Source organism: Elephas maximus, chromosome 3 (genome assembly GCF_024166365.1).
Source record: "Elephas maximus indicus isolate mEleMax1 chromosome 3, mEleMax1 primary haplotype, whole genome shotgun sequence".
Lineage (NCBI taxonomy): Eukaryota > Metazoa > Chordata > Mammalia > Proboscidea > Elephantidae > Elephas > Elephas maximus.
Genome location: NC_064821.1, coordinates 85,886,341 through 85,904,392, shown reverse-complemented (window position 1 = coordinate 85,904,392; position 18,052 = coordinate 85,886,341). Strand labels below are relative to the sequence as shown.

The 18,052-nt window shown below is 46.2% G+C and overlaps 1 protein-coding gene across 2 annotated transcripts in view; it reads right to left on the bottom strand.

The window, feature by feature from the left end:
* Nucleotides 1–411: 411 nt before the first annotated feature.
* The window catches only part of KDM4A (lysine demethylase 4A), a 45,435-nt gene continuing 27,794 nt past the window's right edge, over nt 412–18,052 (bottom strand). For both annotated transcript variants that reach the window (XM_049879040.1, XM_049879041.1), the window contains exons 13-22: nt 14,946–15,127; nt 13,176–13,380; nt 12,626–12,702; nt 11,905–11,960; nt 10,108–10,216; nt 9,578–9,763; nt 4,649–4,819; nt 1,922–2,041; nt 1,559–1,651; nt 412–1,433 (exon numbers count right to left, since the gene is read on the bottom strand). In XM_049879040.1, the coding sequence (XP_049734997.1) occupies nt 1,293–1,433; nt 1,559–1,651; nt 1,922–2,041; nt 4,649–4,819; nt 9,578–9,763; nt 10,108–10,216; nt 11,905–11,960; nt 12,626–12,702; nt 13,176–13,380; nt 14,946–15,127 (1,340 nt within the window). In that variant the 3' untranslated portion in view covers nt 412–1,292. The remainder of the gene's footprint in view (nt 1,434–1,558; nt 1,652–1,921; nt 2,042–4,648; nt 4,820–9,577; nt 9,764–10,107; nt 10,217–11,904; nt 11,961–12,625; nt 12,703–13,175; nt 13,381–14,945; nt 15,128–18,052) is intronic.

Here is an 18,052-nt window from a genome sequence, read left to right as displayed (position 1 = left end):
CAGGGGACCCAGCTCTTCGGGACAGCTTCCTAGAGTCTGCTTTACCAATTCTTCTTAAGATATGTGGCCCTGTCCCTGGAGCTCATGGCTCTCTATACCCCCAGCCTGACCCTGGGCCACTTGGCTCCTGGGGGCAGACACAGCAAATGCTCTGCTCAACACATTTTATTGCTAAGGACAAGGTGATGCACCAATTTTCAAAATAATTTGGTTTATAGCGTTCATACGTAACAAAAAAAGGGGGAATTATTATAAATCTGGTTCTTGTATACAGGGTATAGGTGTGAAGCCCTCCGATCCTGGGACCAGGCAAACAAATTCATGAGGAGTAAAAACCTGTTTAACCCCTTCAGTGTTGCCCTTCAGCCCCATCCTCCCCCCCCAAATCAGCTCCCTCCCACCCTCAGACCAGGGGGCATATCTAAGCCTGTCCCTGGCCTCCAGTGGACCCAGTTCATCCTAACCCCCCAGCCCTCACGTGATTACAAGTTTCTGCTGACAAAATCACCCATCAGGCTCTGCCTGCTTCCATCATTAAAATCCCCCCTTTGGGATCGTCCCCACCCACACCCTCTAATACTGTGCCACAGGGGCTCTGTGCCTAGAGTGATGTGGGACACATCCGTGTTGCCCCTGTCGCTCTTTCAAGGGAGGACAAAGAGGTGGCATTAACTCCTTAGCACCTCAATACTGCAACTCTGTCAGCACTCCCTTGAGGCAGTTTCAGGGCTGGACAGATGCCACGCCCATCTCCAGCCAGCCCCAGGGGCCCTTACTCAGCTCAGCTGAGGGCAGAGTTCTACATTTTGTTTGCCCTGCACAGGCAACGAAGGAAGTAAGGGCCAGGGGCTGGCAAAAGCTGGTCCAGACCAAACATACACTCACGCACGCATACACACACACACATAAATACAAAAGGAGGGATGGAGGCAAGCACCAGCACCTCTGCCTAGTCGGTGCAGGTGATCGTTAGGAAGCTGGGTCCTAGGCCAGGCACAGGGCAACCAGGCCAGCCAGCACAGTCGACCCCATTATGAACTGGGGCCGGTGCAGCTACAGCACTCCGGTGCTCAGCCCCTCAGCGGAGGTCAGCCGGCTGCTGCCACATGTCCAAGAACAGCTTGTCCTTTCACTACAGCGGAATGCGATGAGGGTGGGGTGAGAAGATGATGGGGTGGTTATTTCATTCCTTTTCTTTTTACAACTTCAGAGCTCCAAGTGTCTGCTGTGCTGTGGGAACCCCAGAGTGCTCTTGCCTTGATGGCTTTGTATCTCTTGGCTCCTGGAAGCACCTACTCCATTATGGCCCGGTATAGTGCAGGTTCAATATAATCTTCCCGGTATCTTGAGTTGATAACTCGTTGCCGTTTCTTTTCCTGCTTAACCTCTTTCTCCGTGAAAATCTCATTGAAGCGCATATCTGAGGCTACTGACTACAGAAGAATAGGCAAATGAGTACTTGATAGCCAATCACCCCAAGAAAAAAACAAAGGGACACATCCTTGCCTTCTTTCCCTCCCTCCCAGGCTAACAAAGGGCACAGAGAAAACACACTCACCAGTCTAGACTTGACTCTCTTGGGAAGCTCTTCATCCAGCGTGTATACGTCATCTCTCTTAACCACAAGCTGTGAGCCATCCTCAAACTCCACCTACCAAGGAAAGAAAGACATTTTTCTAGGACATCCCTGACTCTCTCCCTGGTCCACCACTGATTTCCTGCAGCCCAGGAAGGATTTAGAACACTGAAATAAGGACTGCCGTATATGTCTTAAGCTACCCCTGACAGGCTGGTCATAGGGCAGATCCCTAACTGAAGCACTGCTACCTACCAGTTAGCTCTCTCAAGAGAAAAGCCTCACCTCTGGCTCAAAAGGAAACAATCAAGTACCCCCAACTCCTCAGCAAGAACCCCTGGCTACCTGGTACATCTGGATGGGGTGGGAGGCCACAAACTTGGCTCCGTAGACTTGGCCGTCTGTCCATCTCACTTGGACTACCTCCCCTTCAGCAGGAGGACCCAACTGGAGACAGTCCTGGCTCTGAGGGAAAAGGAATGAGAGTGAAAGGAAGGTCTACATGAGTACAGTGGTAACTGCCATCTCCCCCCGGGACAGGTGAACCAGGCCAAACTCCAACTCAGACATGCCAAGCAAGCAGGCCTCTCTGAGCTGAAAGATGAAGTAGTTCAGCTTGCCCCATATCTCTGTCCCCTGCTGCTTCTAGGTGATAGAAGCAAGAGCTATAATAAACTAGAAGCACAGAAGAAAAATGCTAGAATCACAAATCCCTCTCACTTTCCCCTATTGTCTCTCCTAAGGGATCTCCAGGGCTCTGCCATGAAGAAATACTGTACTCAACTATATTCTAAATGTGCTGTTAACAGGAAAGGTAAGAAAGCGTCGCCTACTATAGGACTTGACAAAGTACTTTAGAACTTTTACTCATACCCAAATACCCTCTAAGGATGGACAGGGTCACTGCTGCATTTTCAGGACAGGACTTGGTATGTAGTGAGAACCCAATGTACGAGCACATTGGCTGAATGAAGGTCTGACGGACAGGTCTGGGCAGGGGTCTGCCCAGAAGTCTGGCGGGTGTCTTGAGGAAAAGCATCTGCGTAGTTGTTTGAGTTGTGAGTTGAACTAGCTGCTTTTTTCCATGGAATACCAATTTTACTTGAAAAAATGACGGACAAACCATGCTTATTCAGAGTTGGGTACAGGGAGTCTCCAACTTATGATGTCGTCGAGTTATGACAACCTTTTTTTTTTTTTTTTTTGGTATATCTTATCGTTAGTAATATGTTGCAGCACGTAATGGCTGATGTTATCTTTTCATGTTCAATCACAGATGTTCAATTTTATGACTTACTGTTCAAAACACTGCCAGATTTATAGAGATAATGACAATAAAAGGCAATAATAATGAAAACTAAAAAAAAAGAGGTATTCAACTTATATCAGGACGGACTTCCATGGAGTCGTCAGAACAGAACCCCATCCTAAATTGGGGACTAACTGTATTTCACAGACATCTTGAAAATGAATAAACTAAGCCTGTCACTTCAAGGAAAACAAGTGACAGTATCTATTGCCAGTAATAAAATTCAAGCTTTCAAGTAAAAATTAGAATTTCAGAGAGTTGTATCACCTTTATTTTTAAAACTTAAAAGTTTTCTGATGAGATTGGCGATATTACTAAACGTGACTTTTTTATATTCTGTAGTACTAACATTTGGGGGATCTGCATAACCTAGTGCACCAGTATTTCCTAAATAAACCATGTATAATGTTATGTTTCTGGAATGTTACAAAATTATGCATGGGTAGGAGATCCATTCTCTGTGCAAGACGGGCCGATGGATTTTAACATAACAGAGTATGAAAAGTTGCGCAACTAACCTTTAAGAAACTATCACTCACTGAGTTTTAGTATATATCAAAGAATAACCACAATTTTCTGAAAAGGGTAGTAAAATACTCCTCCCTTTCCAACTACGTATCTGTCTGAGTCTGAATTTTCTTCATATACTTTAACCAAGACAACATATTGCAACAGAATGAAGCAGTATGAGAATCAGACATTAAACAAATTTGCAAAATTGTAGAAAAATGGCATTCTTCCCACTAAATTTTTGTTTTAGGAGAAATTTTTCACAAAAAAGGATTATTTTAAATCAATCTGTTTTAATTTCTAATCAACAGTGATAGACATAACCCACAAAAAAAACAAGCTCTTTAGTAACAAGGTTCTCAATAACTTTTAGGACAACAAGATGGTCCTGAGGTGACTGTTCTATAAATTAGAGATAATATCACCTACTTCACAGGATTGACAGAAGTGAAAGAGATACTGAAATCAAGCACTTAGTACAGTGCTGTAAGAACTTAATAAATCATAGCTCTACTACTGCTACAAATACTACTAGTATCATCTTTACTACAACTTAAATCTACCTTGTAAAAATTAATGTGCTTTTAGCAACTAAGGTACTAAAGTGGTAATGAACATGGGAAATACTTGATTTTTTTAATAGAAGGAATGGCTTCACTCCTCTACCTTGGTGACCTGTCTAACAAATGAAAAGGTGGGGGGTAGGAGAAACCTGAACTAAGCCCCGCACGCTGAGCCAGGAAACCCAGGATTGGGTGCAGGCAGGGCCTCCAGTATCTCACACTACAACTAACGTAAGCAGGCCAGGGGTGTCTCCAAGTAGTTCCTACTCAGCCCCGAAGCCTTCAACTGTGAAGAACCAAAAGCAGATTTCATACATCAACCAAGAGGGCATGATAAAAAGAGTGTTGGATATTTCTCCAAAAATCACACAGCTAATAAGCTATGGAGCTACTATTAGCACACTGGCGCAATTTCAGGTTGAAAGACAAGCATGTTTCAAAGAACTGCAGAAACTCCTGATTCCTATAAGCTTCTAGAGGAAGTTGGGTACAATAGCAGCACATAACTTTTTTGCAAGGACAAACTAGTACAAATACTTCTTCCTGTTCAGGAATTGACTAACTCCTGGGAGGATAGGACCATGGACCTGGATTGAAAAAGGTAGGGAAGGCCTCAGCCAATCTGCCAGCCAGCCCTAGAGATATTTTACTCTACCCCAAACTGCCCCAGAAGCTCCCTGCAGACATTACCACTATGTCCTCAGGATAGAGATTGTCGCTGAAGGAGCCATCATCAAAGTTGACTTCATAGAAGGTCTCGGTGGTGAGCCTAACCACCTCACACTGGTAGAAGCGCCCGTTCTTGTGCTTGCTAATGACCTTCTGGCCCGCAGTAATGCTCTGCAAGGCCCCCTTGGCACGCTGGAAGAAACAGAGGCTTGGGTTACTCACAGAGGGACAGGCCTGTCAACTGGGGACCAAGATCGATTGGTTGGTTCCTCTTTACCAGAGAAAGGTAAACATGAGAAAGGAAAAGTAAAAAGCAGAGAGACGGGAGCTGAAACAGGCCATTCCAGATATCCACAATCTAGCCAGATTGCTGCAAGAAACCCGTGTCACATTTTCCTCCATAAATTTGGTTCCTCCCTAGCTCCTAGTTCATAATTGGTCCTTATACCATACTGTCTCACCCCAAACTCCCAGACTTCTCTGACTTCCCTACTGACACCAGGAACAGAACAATAGCACCTACTAACGCACACAGCACAGGCGCACATCCAAGTATAGAGAATCCGTAAGTGATCTACGGCTGGAGGCCCTGAACAATTCTCCACGTAGGCCTTAGCACTAGCTCCACCCTCAGGGCCAGGGCACAAAGACTGAGGTTTCCTGGATGCCCCTAGCTACATATGACAAGCTGCCTTCCCTGGCCCCCTTACAGAAGCCCTTGCCATCTCTGATGGCCTTACATCACCCTTCTCCTTCTGAACTTGCCCCTTGACACAAATGGGATTACAGAGCATCTGGCAGCTTCCTAACTGGTTTTCCTGCTTCTACCTTTGCCCACCTTCCTTCTGGAAGCCCAGAGTGGTTTTTTTTAAACGTAAGTCAAGTAATGTCACTGTTCTTACTTAAAATCTGCCAGTAGCTTCCCACCTCAGGCAGATTAAAAGCTACTCCCATTACCTTTTTAGCCTCACGTCCCATCTCTCCACCCCAAGGTGCCCAAGCACTCTGCTCCAGCCATGCTGACCTCCTTGCTGTTCTCTGAAGATGTGTGCCAAGTGTGTTCTCACCTCAGGTTCTCTGCACTGCGTTTTGCTCTGCCTGAAATGCTGTTCTCCCAGCTGCTGGCTCCCACACTTCTAAACAGCAGCTCAATGACCCTGCTCCTTCCCACCTCCCCTCCCATCCCCCTTATCTGGCTTTATTTTTATCTACTTCACTTCTCATCATATGATATTCTATATATTTACTTGTTTCCTATATATTTTCCAACTATACTATATGCCCTAAAAGGTCAAGGACTTCTTTATCTCGTCCACCAGTATTATTCCTAATTCCTAGAACTGTGCCCGGCACATGCAGATGCTCAATAATATTTGAAGAATGAATGAGTGAAAGAAACACTCACTCGATAGTGCCCCCTATTTCCACATAGCATCAGCAATCTACTGATTTAAGGATATGGCATACTGACAATCACGAAATCGCTCCTCTGTTCATGACAAACTCCATAGCTGGGACTTAACGTTACCTCTATTTTACTCCTCTAGAGTCTCATTTTCACATTATTTTCCCATCTTCCCAAGCTCCCACCCATACCCCTGACCACTTCTCAATCTCAGTAAACCACCTTCTTCATGAAAAGGAGGATTCAGCCAGCCAACAAGGATTTTTCCCTGATTCCAATGGCAGAGTGAAAAGCTTGCTCCTCTGGACTGACACTAGGCTATATTCTTCCCTTTATTATTATATTTCCCACTCGGCTGAAGAGTCTTCATGACTGTATCTTCTATCACACTGTGAGCTCACTGATGGCAGAGTCTGTACTCTTTTAAGTACTCACTATGAGACACTGGTCTTACATAAAAATGTTCTCAATCCCTTATTCAACAAAGAGTTGTTGAGAACCTATGATATGCCAATATCAGGGATAACATTAGTCTAATCTTCACTATCCAAAATGAATTCAGTAGGAACTGGGAGAGAACCCTGGAATCCCTTCTCTGTAACTTTGCTAGTGAATACATCTTTCCCATGAGCTACTGGACTCGTATATTTCTTCATCTATTAACTCAAGCCACTCATGGTACCTGCACACCTTACACAGCTGTACATTTTCCTTCCACCTTTCCCCCGGCTGAGATGAAAGAACTCTATAAACTTCAGTCCAGGCCAATACAGATGGTGGAAGGTGCAGCGGACATGTATGATGCCAAAATATCCAGGAGGGCTGGGCCTTTCATTATGTGTGGGCATAATGTCACACACAAGAAGTCAAGGGTATCAATCAGGCGTGTCGCTCCCCTGGGACAAACAATTGGTTTCTCTGATATCTCCTCTCCAATCTTTTACAGGAGGGGTTTTGTGTTAAGACAAACTACGAAGGGATTGTGAGACGTGATACAGCACATCTTTTCTCTCTTATCTAAATCTTGCTCAAAAATGTCCACTTTTGAGCTAGTCTGGAGATGTCCCCTGCATAAGCTCCTACAGAATCCTGCTGAAAAACAATGAAATAAAATGCTCCTCAGATTTTGCCAGCCAGAGCAGTGTTTCTCAAACTACCCTAGGCTGCAGGGCCCCAGAAGGTGGTACAGATGAGGAGGCTGAACCTAAGGAAGGGTCTCTGATGCTCTGGCTCCCTCTACATAAATGTTGTGTCCCCTACCTCTATACCTGTACTCACTTTTTCTTCTTTTCGCACCTTTTCAGACAGAGGAAGATATCTAACTACTCATCATCCCTCAGTTTCCTGGCATCATTCATCCAACTAGCAGTTATAAAGCACATACTAAAGCCAGGCACTGTGTTGGATGCTTTCACATACATTTTCATTTAATTTTTATAACTTGTGAAATTACTTGTCACCATCACACTCATGTTACTTAAAAGACTCAGACTACATGGCTTGCTCAAGATCATACAACTAACACACAGCAGAGCCAGGATTCAAATCAGGTCTTCTGAGTCCTGTGCTCATTTTTCCTCCTCCAGACAGAACCACCAACCACCCTACTTTCTTATCTTCGATCCTCTGGCAGTTCAGGTGGCCTAAGGGGATCCTCTCAACACCCTCTTGAGCTACTATCCCATCTCATCCCTATCCTCCTCCCATTTTCTTGCTTCTCCCAACTACAGTCTGGCTTCTGGCTCAACTACCCCATGGAAACTCCCCAGTTGGGGCAATCCAATGATGCTCACACTAGACCTTTCTTCTCTCTAGTACGTGTCCTTCTGACGCCCTCCACTGGCTTGCTGGACTAGTGTCCTACTTCTCATCCCTTTCTCAGTTTCTCTGCCATCTGCTCTTTATACTGAGACTCTCCAGAGCAGTTTCTCATGGGAATTAGATTCAATCATCCTGTTAAATGTTGATAATATCCAAATCTTCACCCTCACATTTAACCCAGCTGCCTCCTGGTAACTCAACTAAAATGCTCCAGAGACCTTCAAATCCACGTTCTTTCTTCCCCCTTTCCCCTACAAAAGAGCCCTGCTCCATCTCAGTTCCTGATTACAGTTAATAACATCGTCATATTAGCATCCTTTCCATCTTTCAAGGGAGTAACATGAGTCATCATCTTCAATGCATATTCTTTCTCCATCCCTTCTCCCCATACCAGTCACCACACCTGGTCAATTCTACCCACTGTAGGATCTCAGGGTTAGATGTACCCCAAAGCTCTGCCTAATATGCCCCCGCTTCAGACCTCATTTCTCTCCTAAGCTAACTGGTCTCCCTGCCTCAAATTTGTGTTCCTTGAATCCTCTCTTTAAACAACAACCAGAGTGAATGCCCAAAAACAGAGTTCAAAATCATAATATCTGAAGAGTTCTCCAGCTCTCACTTCTGTAGAAGAGAGGTCAAACTCCTAATATGGCAGGTAGGGCCCTTATCCTCTGGTGCTGACTTGCCTTCCAGCTTCATCCCCTACAATGTTCTCAGAACCAGTCTTGTGTTTTTATTCTTCTGGGCCCTATTCATTCAATTTCTGTAGCCTTGACAATTTCTACTCATCATTTAAGATCCACTTTACGACCAGACTTAATGGTCTGACTGAGATTAGAGGGACCCCGGAGGTCATGGTCCGTGGACCCTCTGTTAGCCCAAGACTGGAACCATTCCCAAAGCCAACTCTTCAAACAGGGATTGGACTGGACTACAAGACAGTAAATGAGACTGGTGAGAAATGAGCTTCTTGGCTCTAGTAGACACAGGAAACTATGTGGGCAGCTCCTGTCTGGAGGTGAGATGAGAAGGCAGAGCAGGACAGGAGTTGGTTGAATGGTCATGGGGAATACACGGTGGAGAGGAGGAGTGTGCTGTCTCATTAGGGGGAGAGCAGCCACAAGTACAGAGCAAGGTGTGTGTAAGTTTTTATATGAGAGACTGACTTGATTTGTAAACTTTCACTTAAAGCACAATAAATTAAAAAAAAACAAGATCCACTTTACGTCCCATCTTCTCACCAAACCCTTTCATAATTCCTCTAATGAAACAGCTGAAATTAACTGCTGCTTTCTCTGAGTTTCACTGTTCAGAGAACTTCAACAGTCTCTACTGCATGCTAGTTAATGGTTAACTGTTGGGTGCTCACACCACTAGTTTACAACACTTACAGAGCTTCTGCTACGTCCCCAACACTGTGTTAAGTAATAAGGACACTGGGCTTAGTAAGCTATGGACCCCTTCAAGGAGTTTATCCTGGTAAAGACACAAACAAGCCAACAGACAATCACAAGAAATCAACCACAGGCAGTCTGGTGCCACTGAATCATGAAGACAAGGCAAGGAGCAGAGAGGACAGGGTCCATCTCTTAATCCCTTATTCATTCACTCTCTCCATAAAGTATGATGCTTGAGAAAATACTGTTGACACAATAGATGGGTAGCATCCAACAAAATGATCCTGAACTCTGTGCAGAGGATTCCAGAACAGCACCCTCCCTTACCTCCAAATTAGGAATCTTGTGCCGAAAGCAGGTAATGAAGACAACAAAAGGCCAGTCATCTGGCTGCATCATCACTCCAGCAGCCTGGGCACAGGTCACGTGGAAGGCAGTTGGACAACGACCATGAGAACACTGCACACAGCAGCCGGCAGCTCTTTTCCTCCGCTTCTTACAGAAGACACATTTCTGCAACACGGAGCAAGGATAATTATTCCAGGAGCTAACAAGTACAGCCTCCTCTACTGTTTCCCTACCCACTTACACAAAACAAAACGAGCAAGAACCATCCTCCCTCCCAAAACACGAAGGCACAGACCCCTCTTTTAATCTCATGTCCGATTATGGGCACCTTCATTAAGCAGTTTAACCACAGGGTGATAATCACAAACCCCGAATGAAACCAAGGAGTAAAGAATGGCCCCTGGGCCAAGCAAAAGATGCCCTCAGAAATGCTACGTGCTCCTCTACCCAAAGACTTGTAAGTAAGGTAGTTATGTAGAAAGTCTGCAAGCCCATCTCTTCTTACTCACCAGTTTGAAGCGGGGCAGGGGAATTTTGCTCACATCCACTGGACTTCTTTCTGCAATGTTGACAAATCTTGCTTCCAGAATTGCCACAGCACAGGAAACATGGACCCACCTGTCAAAAGCAAAGACTACCTCAGCCATCTGTGGGTCCATGGCCCTGTGGCCTTCCCTTCTAACGTGGGCCTGCCAATAGTGCTTCCTCCCTAACCCAAAGCAACCACTGACTTCCTCCAGTAAGTTCCTAGGGCCCGGCAAGGTAAGAATCAATACTGTCTCAGCACTGGGTATGATGAAGCCACTGGATATGGGCAGGTCCCCTGCCCACTGCCTGGAGTTAGTACAGGGTTATGCTTCTGACACCACTCACTCATTCAAAATCTGTTGCAAAATGATCAGAGCCACAGCTAGTTAACTGTGGTAGCTTTCAGGGGGTGAAAATAAATCAGAGCACTCTACACAGATCTTTTACCTCAGGACCTGGGTGTTTTCTGAAAGTAAATGTGCTCCCATCTGGCTATAACCACAGCTCTCCTCCCCAGGCCTTTGCCCAAACCTTTTCCCACAGGCTGAAATGACCACTCTCTTCTGCTCCCTTTATCCACATCAGTATGTGAAAGAGTATCCACATACTCTTTCAGGTCTGGCCCAAGCCCCATTTCCTCTGTGAGGTCTATTCAGTGGACATCCTTAGAGAATTATAGTAAGGTCTGGGCATTTTTGGAAAATGACATGTGCCAAGATGAGAACAATTAAGATGGTGATAGCTCTTAAATTCAGGCCCGGTGAAAACCTACAATAGAAAGTTCTGTGGCTACCCTGGCAGAGCTGTTACGTAGGAGTGGGAACAGATTTGTCGTGTGTGGATCTGGAGGGCAGAGCAAGGATTAAAAGGCAAAGGTGGGAGGCTCAAACAGAGCCTTTTCCACTCCAATTAGGGAAGAGCTTTAATTGAGCTATCCTGCAATGGGACACAATGACCTCAAGTTATGGCAGCAAGAATCTTGAAAGGAGTGGGAACATCACACAGAAAGGGCTATCTATCTGGAACAAACTGAGACAGGAGGCTGGGCAATATGTTTGCTATGAGTTCTCACAGGAGTTTAGCTGGGATCGGGATATTCACCACTGGCTGCCCACCAATCTGTCTGCTATCGCCTAGACAGTCAGCTCTTCCAGGGCAAAAACCTGATCTTATGTCTCTAGCTTAGAACAATTAAGCACAACACTGGCACGAAGACGCAGCTCAGTAAAAATGAGCTGCCCTACAGCCAAGAAGCCCAGCTCAGGGCTCCAATGCCCAAAACTTCCATAGATCTGATTAAACAGTGGGTGGGCTTGGCTGAGTGTCCCTTGTCTTCCTTGAGAACACTCACCCTCATTTCAAATAGCATGTCTAAGCCAGGGAGAGTGTACCGTGTGGAAAAGGCTCACTGGCCCATGACCACGTCTGCATACCAGTCCCAGGTGCGACAAGGTAACAGTCCTCATTTCTAGCTCACCAAGTGCCTGCATCATATGACCATCACAAGTCTTCATACTCTCTAGAGTCCATTCTTAGCTCTTCCAAGAGGAGAATGTTACTTATATCTTCGCCTCAGAGGGGAAGTTGGAATTGGTTAGGTCTGGGACTGCCTGGCTTCCCTTGGCATCCCATTTTTTTTAATTAGTCTCAGAAATACTATCACAGCTTCCCAAAACCTCATCAGTCATTCAGATGAACGGCATTTCCCTCACAGTCCCTCTGCATGGTGCTTCAGAATTAAGCTCATGCATTCTGAGACCCTCCTCATGAAACCTCACCTGTCATCATTTGCTCTCTGCAGGGCTCCTCCTCGTAATGAGCATAAACAGCAGTCCTGCCAAAAGAAGGGAGAAGAGTGGTTACTACCAAGTCATTAACATCCAATCTGCTCTCTCCTTGACTTCCTTTGGGCAACTGTAGCCTCAACATAAGAAAGCAGCCTAATGGCACGTGGAGCTTAGCCTACACAGCGCCTGTAACCAGGACACCCCTGTAGGAAGACGGAGAGGCCACTCAGGGCTGATGTGCACCAAGTATTTGCTTAACTAACGTAATCCTCTTCATTGTTACTGTTAATAATAACTGTAAGCAAAATCACAATGACACTCTGCTCAAGCTGGAGGCTCCACAGAGCTCCGACTGCTCCTATGGTGGGTGCTGCTTGGCTCCAGAGGGCATGATGAAGAGAAGGCTGCAAAATGAACCACCTGAGAGCCCCGTTCGGGGGCCCCAACCCATTTTGTAAAGGGGGTGAGGGTTTCGCCTCAGAACCTCTACTTGGTCCTACGACACAATGTAGCAAACACAGCTTCCAGACTCTACTCATGCCCTGCCACAGGTGGGCAGCTGCACCTTCACTGTCATGGGAATTTACTCTGACATCACTGTGTACCAGACCCTACGCAGACTGGTGGGGATATAAAATCCAGTATGAAAAAGTCTGGCGTTGAGAGAACTTGAAGTCTCACAGAGACAACAGTTACGTGTAGGAGTACTCACCTCCTCCAGGGCATTGGCTGAACACCGAGAACACATCCAGTCTTCAGAAGCTTTTGCAGGGGGAACCCCATAGCAACCTAACAGGGACACAGAGATGAGCACACTAAACCCAGAGCCAGAGTCAGAAAGTAGGTTTGCAACTCTGTTCTGTATACCACTTCACAAAGCCGCAACCGAATTGTACAAAAATCCCTGAATTCTAGAGTCAGAGCTCAGCTACAGCGACAGCATGGCCAACGTCTCAAAAGGTCAGATACTGTAGAGTCACTAAGTGTACAAACGGTGAGTAGGGCGGACCAATCTTCCCGATATCTGCAACCAAGAGGACAGCCTCTTGGTTGTGGCTATCACTGGAAGTAGGAACTCCTGGAGTCCTTAAAGACCATGAACCCCGGGATCAATCACCAACTAACTGCCCAACAACTTGTACATGATCTTTGCATTCCGGGGTGAGGGAGGATGGGAAGAGACCAAGAGGTGGCAAGGACTTGCAGTGAAAAGAACCACCCTCCCTGGGGAAGGACAAAGAAAAATGGTGAGAGGCACTCACTAGCATGGACCCGGACACTGCACTTCTTGCAGGAGACCAGAATGCTGGTGCCATCCTCCTCAAGGTAAGGGGTGGAAAGGTTGATGTCGGTGCTGCAGCCAGTTGAGGTGAAGCACATTTCTGGAATCAATGGCTTGGTCCTCTGCTTCTGCGGGGCTAAATCTGGCTCATTTCCACAGGTCTGACTAAGGCCTCCAAACTCAACCTAAGAGGAGAAGCAAGCACACACCTCAGTGAACACAGGCCTATGCACTTAGCTTTCCACCTGCTCCATAAGCAGAAAGCGGGCTCTCTTACCATCTGACTATGGCTGTGGCTCCAGGGTGCACAGCCATTATTCTGGAGCTGCTAATTGAAGTTACCTCTCATGACTCAAATTCAATTTCTCACAGCAGCACCAAACAAAGGCCCCTTGGGGACAACTGAGGAAAGGGAGCGAGGTAAGAGGCATCTGGGATTTCAATCTTCTCAAACCAAGAGGTAATAAAATGCACTGAGATGCTAGCAGCTAAGCTATGCTGTGGGCTCCCCTATGTGCTTCACCCCATGGTGGCCCCATCGAAGGAGAACACCGACAGCATGAGGTCCTAATGGGCCAGCGCTCATTTCCTCTCATGGTACATGTCAGCAGGCCACCTGAGCTGCAGCACAGTCACACAGGCAGAGCCCTAACTGCTGACTCCCAGCTCAGGGCCCCTCCAGGAAGAGCACTGTGTCCACCTATTTACCTTGGCAAATAAGCTAACTGCTAATATCTACTGGCTGTGCTACTAGATGCCCACTGTCACTCCCACCATCCCAAGGAAGGAGCCCAGCAACATCTCAACCCCTAAGCCTATGCCATTCATAAAGATGACGGTGACAGCCGGGCCATTCACTTCTCTCACAGGCATGGCACTTGCAGTTCTTTAGTTTTGGTTTTTGCCCAGTGGAAAGAAGTAGCAAGTTACTAAGCCAAAATACGCTGGTCTGAGGTTCTATTCTTTGTCAAAGTATAAACCTGGGGCCCTGCCATGCTCAGCAGCATGTCACTTTAACCACCATGGGGGGAATGGGTATCTACCTGCCACCCTGGGCAGGTCTCAGCTGAGACTGAGCTGGCCACCTGGCACATGTTGCTGTGATGCCTTCCTGGCCTTCTAGAGCTGGATCAGAAGAGCTCCACAGTGGTGAAGCCAACACAAAGTCCCAGGGGTCAGGGGTAGGGGGCAATAGCTGAGCTCAGCCGCAGAGCTTCCCAGCCCCCTCCCTCTCGTCAAGCCTTCTACTTCCATCCTCTCCCCTTGGCTATTGGCAATACCCATTGTGGCAATGGGGGAGGAAGGAAGGAGACAACATTAGGGGACCAGGCTTTTCATTTGAAGATCAGGATGTATAAAGGCATCAGTGGTCCCTCAAACTGGCTGGTCTGAACTACAAAGCACGTGGCAAGAATAATCACTGACTAGAATGACAACAGAGAAAGCAGATTCCTCTGCAAACAGTGAAGTCTGAGCGTATTCCAAGGCTTGCTGAGTGAATGTGCAAAGGGGAGCAGGGAATCCCCCAAAACCTAAGCGACATCCTCAGCTCTTCTCCAAAGCACTCGCAAGTGAAAACCCACAGCTGGGTTATCTCCCTGGTGTGCCCCAACCAATACACGAATGGAGCAGAGAACGCCAGACAAGGAAACAAAAAGCCTTCCCCAAAACAACCTGTGACAAACTATGTACCCACAGCTTCCTTCCAAATGCTGGTCCTGGGTAAGTAAAGGGGATGGGGTGGGCTTACCTGATTGTAAGTCAGAAAAATCATACAGACAGCACAGTGAGGGGCCTGCTGGGCCATGGTCTCATTGAATTCTTTTTCGGCCTCAAAGTTTGGGGGACGGTTCTGCCACAGCTGGCTCAGGGGCTTGGCCCAGGCCTCTGTCTCCTCAGCCTCCTCCTCGGGTGTCAACTGTTCAGACGACTCTAGAGGAGGAAGCAGAAATGTGAGTCAGCACCAGTCCTGCACACCTGGGGCTCTGCCTGGAGAGCAGACCGACTCAGCCAGGTCTCCTGACCCTAAGTTTGGACCAAATTCAAAATTCCTAGGGCAAAAAACGGACTCTAATACTTAGATGGTGTTGTGGAGAGTCCTGTATGTACCACTTTCTTAGGCCAGACTGACTCATGGTCTCTATTCTTCCTCCTTGCCCCAGGAGTTCAGCCTGCTCTCTGCTCCTCTAGTAGCGGCCAGCACTCAACCCTTCTGCCAAACGGCAGCAGAGTAAAACATCTTGCTAGAAACCCTATTCCTTGCTGTCTCCAAAATGTCGGTATGTTAAGTCCTTTGCCTTTAAGAATTTTCCATTTAGTTGCGCTGAAGGGAAACAGGAACAAAAATAACGGGAAATTGTGAAGTTAAGAGTTTTTATATCATGGTCTTTGGTCAGCACTTCCTAACTCCCTCTGGAAAGGTCAGTGGGATTTCTGCCTTCTCTGGCCGGGATTCACCAAGCCCTCCTGGCTCTGCCTCAGAGGAAGGCCAGAACCTCATGTCCAGGATGAACCCTCTTCCCAGCCACCAAGATGTAATACCCTGAATCTAGACCTGGGGCAGGTAAACTACCACCCACAGGCCAAATCCAGCTAGGCGAGAGAGCTAGGAATTGTTTCTACCTTTTCAAAGGCTTGGAGAAAAAAAAAGAATATGTAACAGACCATATGTGGCCTCTAAAGACTAAAGTATTATCCTCATAGACTCCTGGCCTGGATAACAAATTTGTATCTCTCAGGTAGTCTAGACAGCAGAATATACAGTTCACTAGGCCTGGGTACAGCTTAGGAAAGAAAAGTTCCCTCTGGGTAAGCCTTCTTCCTGGAACAATGAAACACAACGCTGAACGGAAAACAAAAAACCTCCACTCACACAAGATGCAAGTGGTAAAGGTGCACACTTCCCGGCCCCCAATCAGTAAGAGAGGGGCACAGCCCACCAGCACCCAACAGAAACAAGGTCACAAAGGGAAGGGAAATCCCGTAATTCTGAGGGTGATGGGTGAACAATGACAACATTCACTTAAGCCTGAATTCATTACATTCAAAACTCTTAAATATGGTGGTTTGGTATAAGCAGAAGCAAATATCAAAATAAACTGTCCAAAGTGTTTCTTCACATACCCCCACGTGAGGGAGGTACGCGAAGCTACAATTGCTATGTCCTTCTTTACCAAGTGTGACCAAAGAAAGAGAGCCCCAAGTCCAGAACACCTGACAGAAGACTGGCTCTGTGTCAGCCCCATGAGGCACCTCATGTGATCATCGCATCTAGCTGTGTGTGGGCAACAGCAACCCCCTGCTATAACCCCTCTGAGGACATTCTCGCTTCTTCCCAGACAACTGCACTTTCCAAGAGGCCGCTTAGATCTATACGAAGAAGCCCAAGGAAAGCTCTGGTACATACTTGAGCTAGGTCCACATTTGTTCACTTCTGGCAACCTCAGCTTGGTGAAGACAAACAGTTATCTACTCTGCCTTCAGTCACGTTTAATCTAAAGGGATATGGCAGCTGCCAGTATGTGTGACCTCAGTGAAAGCAAATGAAGAGTTGTGAGGCTAGTGCAGACAACTTGACCAACCCCTACAAGACGGGAGCCAATCAGGGCCAGTCAGTCAGGAGCCAAAAACCAAGCAGAAGTTCTGCATCTTGGCCAGAACAAGAGTGACCAAGATAAGATAGAAGAAAGAGAAACAGGCTCAGAACTAAAAATTTAACACACTGACATCTGTTCCATTCATAAAACCAAAAGCGGCCAAAAAGCATTCCTTTTGTGAATACTAAATGATGAGGAAACAGCTCACTATGTTAAGTGAAAATTGCAGGAATCAAATTTTCATTTACATATGTAAAGATTCACCGAACTGTATAGTTAAAACGCGCACATTTCACTGTGTATGTTATGCCTCAATTTAAAATGACTATTTTTGTTTTTATGGGGGGAGGGAAGTACTAGACTAAAAGAGACTAGAGAGACATCCAAATGCAATGTGTGACCCCACTTCGGTTAGTGGTTTAAAGGAAAAAAGCTATAAAACACATTCTTGGGGACAAATAGGGGAAGATAATTATTGGCTGAAGATGAGAGGATATTATGGGATTATTGCTTATTTTCTTAGGTGTAATTACTGAGTGAATGTGCAAAGGGTGTTTACACAGCAGATCACCTTTCTTCTGAGGAGATGCATGTTGCTGTAGTACACGAGGTGACTTGATGACTACGACTTACATTCAAGAGGTGCAGCAAGTATGTATGTGTATAAATAAAACATGGAGACGCAATAACAGCAAAATGGTAACAACTGTTGAGTTTAGGTGGAGAGCACATGGGGTTTTTATTATTTCAACTTTTCCTCATCTGAAAATATTTCATCCTAAGTTGGGAAAGTTGTATATTATGATCTCAATTACATTTTTTTTTTTAAAGACATATGTGGACATAATTCAGTGTATGACTAGAAAAGCCAGGAAGATACTACATCAAGATGTTCTCAGTGGTTGTCTTTGAAGGGTAGGTTTACGGATAATTTTATTTTCCTCTTTGTAACTTCTTCTGCTTTTCCAATTTTCTACAAGCTAGATTGCTTTTAAAGCATCGAAGGAGGAAACTACAAACCTCAGCTGATTCTACCCAGAGGACCTGAAGGTCCCATCTGGGCTGGAGGAAGAACATAAGGACCCTGACTCAGGCTCTGGGCAGACTTCTGACTATGGGATCTCAAGGGATTTTCCCCAACCAGCTGAATCATGATCTTTCTACCCAGGGAAACAGTAGAGCTGAGGTACTGACACCAGATCTGAAAGGGAATGTGGGGCCTGTAGAGCAAAGAAAGGCTGGAGACTCTGGGCCTTCCCAC